Source organism: Saccoglossus kowalevskii, chromosome 12 (genome assembly GCF_978046115.1).
Source record: "Saccoglossus kowalevskii chromosome 12, keSacKowa6.1, whole genome shotgun sequence".
Taxonomy (NCBI): Eukaryota; Metazoa; Hemichordata; class Enteropneusta; family Harrimaniidae; genus Saccoglossus; species Saccoglossus kowalevskii.
This window is the reverse complement of record NC_140652.1, coordinates 9,396,436-9,401,651: the sequence shown is the minus strand read 5'-3', so window position 1 is coordinate 9,401,651 and position 5,216 is coordinate 9,396,436. Positions and strand designations below refer to the sequence as shown.

General features: G+C 33.6%; 1 protein-coding gene across 1 annotated transcript; it reads right to left on the bottom strand.

Moving 5' to 3' along the window:
• Window positions 1-211: 211 nt before the first annotated feature.
• On the bottom strand, window positions 212-4,843 carry LOC146735489 (sialate:O-sulfotransferase 2-like). Its single transcript, XM_085505878.1, has 5 exons — window positions 4,729-4,843; window positions 4,228-4,389; window positions 2,020-2,219; window positions 1,309-1,384; window positions 212-579 (listed from the first exon to the last, which is right to left on the bottom strand). Exons 1-5 carry the CDS (start codon window positions 4,841-4,843, stop codon window positions 212-214), a joined length of 921 nt encoding a protein of 306 aa, XP_085362004.1.
• Window positions 4,844-5,216: the final 373 nt, after the last annotated feature.

The window sequence follows — 5,216 nt, the reverse complement described above, 5'->3', positions numbered from 1 at the left end:
TTAATTATACTGTGCAGATTTTACAAACAATAGCAATAAAACAAAATATATTGATAAAATATAGTTTCTATGACATGTTCATATTGTACAAACTTATTTACAAACCGTATGTTGCAGATTGATATATTATTATGAGCAATGTCTGTTCTTTATAATGGCGGTTGAAGTTGATATTGTTAATTTTCCCTGAACAATTATACAATCGCCATCTTTACAATAGTAAAGAGGCAGTAACATTTGTGTGTATCAGTGGAAAGCCTCTTCTTTTGAGCAGTGAATTCGTTTTTAATATTAGATCATCTATTGCATTGTGCATTTTACTAGTGAATGGATCTATATTCAGATGCAATTTATCATTTTTTGAACGTTTGAATTTACCCGTAGCGTCTGCTAGAATGCAATCAGTTCTCAAATGACTTGAGCTAAAGTTTAAAAATTTAACCATTCTGTCCACTTCATGGAGTAAATTGATTTGTATATCCTCATATTGGACTACCAGTATCGACATGTTGCTTTTTAACCAATTTATTGCAAATGTTTGATAACATTTAACTTGAGTGTTGACGTATTTCAACCAGCCTACAAATAAGCAAATATATATACATTTAATATTATGATACATATATATATATGTGTTGACAAACATTAGCAGATAAGTAAACAGTTGGCCTAAGCATCTTATTTCAATGACTATTACATAGAACAGCCCGTGAAAAAAGAGATTACAGTTACAGATGCAAGGTTTAAAAATGTGTTAATTTCAGAGCCCTGATACTAGTGGCATACTTAAAAGTACAAACACACTTCAAGACTATGCATAAATAATAAAAAAAAGTATTATTTGGCAGAACAGTAATCGAACTGTTTATGTGAGTGTTGTGATCAATCCAATACAAGTGTATGTAAAATCCGCACAAGGAGTATGATTTTCTTATGTTGTGTTGTGTTGTACAGTTGTTCGGGAAAGTTCAAATGCGAACTACTACATAATTTACACTATTTCAGGAAACTATTTCGGTTTAAACCTTCAAAAATTGTTTAATGATCAAAACGTAGACAAAAACAAAACAATGTATAAATAATTTAGAAAATAAAAACGCATGTTAGGTCCCCGAGCGCTCAAAACCTGAATTTATCACTTTGTCATGATATTTTTCAGAGCTGAATATTAAGCAGTATTAAGTGCAAGTCCATGCATGGGCGTTGGTCACACACAGTTTAATGAGAGAAATGTGAACCCCCCCCCAGAGAATACAGGCCAGGAAACATATGGGGTTCTATTTATTTTAGAATACTTGGACTTCCTACAGGAACTCATAAATCTCTCATTAAGAGTCAAGTTGATTAACCAGGGTTTACTTGAAGTCACACAGTCATAGTAGCTCTAGTATGGCATAGGGCAGTTAGAACATACCATTTAGTAATTTTTCATTGGCTTTCTCAACTGAAAGCCAACCCCCTTATGGTTTACGAGCCATGGCCTATTTAAGGGTTATTAATCTTGTATTTAGGTTGTCTGACGCTATGATTGTCTTGCGAGATGATGCTTTCATCAACCCGGTATTAATAAAGAGTTATTATATCGTGAACTTCATGTCTGATCATTGGTTGATTGTTGACTGAAATGGTATTATACTGGGGTCTACCCAAATAAGAAGTTTATTACACACTCAATAATGACACAACAAGTATATAGATACGCCCATTTCTATATTGGGGAATGATGAAAAACAATTGTTGAATAACCCAGTACTGGCGATATTTTAACCAACCTCAGAAATGCATTGTTCAAATATGATATTATTCATATTTATGTGATTTGCAATAAACATGTGAACCCAGCTCCTAAACTTACCTAACTACTGTGTGCAAAATTTTCAAACCTGTCATTTACTCAATGATAGTGCCGAAGGTGCATATGAAAGCGCTTAAAACAACCCTGTATTGTTGGTCTTCTAACATTAGATAACACAAACCACTTTATAATAAAATATTGCATTCACTAGAAATATAACATACCTTCTCCAAAAAATGATTCGACTGGTGCGTTTCTTGTCTCATTCGCTTTTCTCGGTTGAACTCTGCTAGGAAAGAACTGTACGGGTTTCTAAGCAATACAACTGCTTTTTCAAATACATCTATATGCTTTTCGTCATACTTATGTGTCTTGACAACAACAGTTCTTCCGTTTATGTGGTTTTCTGTCTCGCCACGAAAACCTGAAAATAGTGCATAACATAATCATTTGTATTATCAGACGGCCGATTGGAAACTTGTTTCTTTCACTTTTTAAATATATATAGTCTATGGATTGTAATTACTTAGGTGCCTATAAAATCTGCCAAACATATTTCTCTTCCTATTCAAACACAAAGGGTCAATAGTAAATGTAATTAAAGAATGTCTCGTTTAACAACAAACTATGTTTTACACTTCTTTTATTTTTTCTCTCATTATCATTATTAAATGTTTGAGAAATAAAACTGAAATGCAAATCTATTCCAATGAACTGTGTTAGATATCCTTTTTGGATGTATGAGATGCCATTTGAAGCCTTTGCGTATAAAACGCATTTGCACTATTTTAACCTGATCTACTATTTTTAAAATATATGTTATGACGTCATCTGAGTGCATCGTATTGTATACTCAGTCTTACCGTTTGTTTTACATCCAAAATGTGAAATATGAAAGTAAGCTGTAACAACGTAAACTAGCGGAAGAAACCTGATAGCAAAGATGGAAAACGAAGCACCTGGTAAACTATATATGTTTACACTGGCCCCTGTGAGCCTTCCCTGTGTATCATGTTTCTATGAAACAGATGGTAATAGAAGCGCTGGATGTCAATTGTCTTGCACGAGGATGACCTAAAAATTCACGATTGTGACTCAGAGAGTTATATGGCGGGCGCCACATGTGGAACAGAATGTGCTCACTCTTTTCGAAACACCTGACACCACCTCTTGGTTTGTACCTTGAGGTCCATGTATCTCTCTCACCGATTTGACAGTGTGTTGTTTGTTTTGTTTGTGTGTCCCCTGTGTGTTCTTGGATTTGTAAATATTGCCTTTTGACATTGATTGTTTGGATTGTAGTTGGGTATTGTTGCTTGAATTTCCCACATGCTTAAACAAATCAATAACTTTTTTTATTAAAAGTTATCATTTATTTATGTAAACTATAAAACACGTAGAAAAGTGCTACATAGGAATAAATATTGTGCATGTATTAGTTTAGAGAATTGTAGTGGTAATTCGATTGTGTTTTGACATCGTATTAGGGCTTTATATAACTACAATTAAATGTAATGCAGTTTTGTACTGAAAATCTTGATTTCAAATTTAAAGCTGTTTTAGTCACAGTTATTAATCTGTTCATATTCTGCTATGTATCATAACGAAGGGGGAGGCTCCGGTATGTGTTCTATACTGATTGAACAATGCATTATGAAAGGAAATCGCTTATGAGAATATGTGTTAAATTTTACTTTGTGACCAGTTCATTAATGAATTATTTCATTAATATGAACAAATGTACTATCAACAACTATGCAGATAGAAAATGCGGCAAGTGCAATAAAGGTTTGTACAAAAGATGCGGCACATATGCTCATTATACTTATGTGATCTATAATATCTAGAAAAAAATATTGCATATATCGAAGTTTTCAAATGTGTAGGGGTTTATAGTAGCGCGCTAATAAACGTTCAATGATTGTCAGAATCAGAAGATCCAATTTAAAAAGTTTTTAATATCCAAATAGCGTCAAGCATCAGTGCTATAGGGGAGGCGTCGTACAAGATGTACAAATGGCATATTGAATTTGAATAACTTGTATTAATCACTGTGCAGATAGACTGGACATGCAAACATTGCTATATAGGCCTTGGACAACTAATATGTAAAGCATTTCAGATGACCACACCACACTCTTTGAGATATTGAAATGCATGCAGAACTCAATGCAAAATATTTGCTTTCATCAACCTAGGCACAATATATCAATCATTGAATACTGGGTCTGAAAATATATGGAGAGCAGTGCATGTCATGCATCCCTAGTCCAAGGTTTTAACTTTACCTCTGCCATTCTATAGGTTGTCAATCCCCAACCATGTGAATTTGGCAAAACTTTTCACATTACCTTAAGGAAAATAATATAACAAATTAGGCATCAATAATATCATCTTACAGTGGCAAACTAAAGTCAGTTTACATTACTTACCATTCCGGAACAACATCATGTTACGATACACACTCCCAGTGTATATTCCAGTGGCCAATTCAAGTAAATGTCTCGTCCATGTGTTGCCACAACCAGGTCGACTAGCCAACGCTACAATAGGCAGACTATTTTCTGGAGCTAATTGTATATCGCATTCAATCTCTGGAATGATAAAAAAACACGCCTATTCGTTGTTAGATGTTTTGCTTGTTCCCAGGTGCAAACAAACAGATGTACATGCAGCATTGATTTTCAGGACTCAATTTAATTGTTTTATCGGACCAATGTTATGCATTTAGTAAATGACAAGATAGAAAAAAATGAGAATCGCCCAAATAGGCAAGTAACAAACTTCACAAATACTACATACATAACAGTCAAGAGAGTATTTGATATTTAGAACTTCTATATTTGATTTTAAATGGGAATTTGTAATTTAATATATTATATATATAGATTTCTAAACTTTCTTGTCAGAAAGCATGGGTTACACACACACACCTCTGGATAAATACCTTTGCTTTTTTTGGAAATCTGTGCCAGTGAAATCATCATCTCTACAAACAATGTCTTCTTGTCTACTACAAGCTGTTACATTGCGACTAGGGTCTGACATTTGTTCAATTATAAGCTTTTTACATTATGTTTGATCTAAATCTATAGAATTTATTTATTCAGATATCTCTAGAATTTATCCACTGACAATAGAAAATAATTTCTTGCAAGTTATTTATACCCAAACATCTCGAATCTGAATACTGACCAGGGAAAATATTTTTTTTCTCATTCGAATAGTTCCTAAGAGAAAGTTACCCATCACTGATTGGAGTTGGTTCATGCTCAGCCTCTCTACATCCAATGAGCACGTTCATAGACTACCGTCAAATCACATTCAGCGTCTCCTTACAGTGGTAAGCTGCTTTGTCATGCTAACAATCTTGAATCTATATAGCATTGCTATATATTTGTAATTTGTCGTTCTCATAATT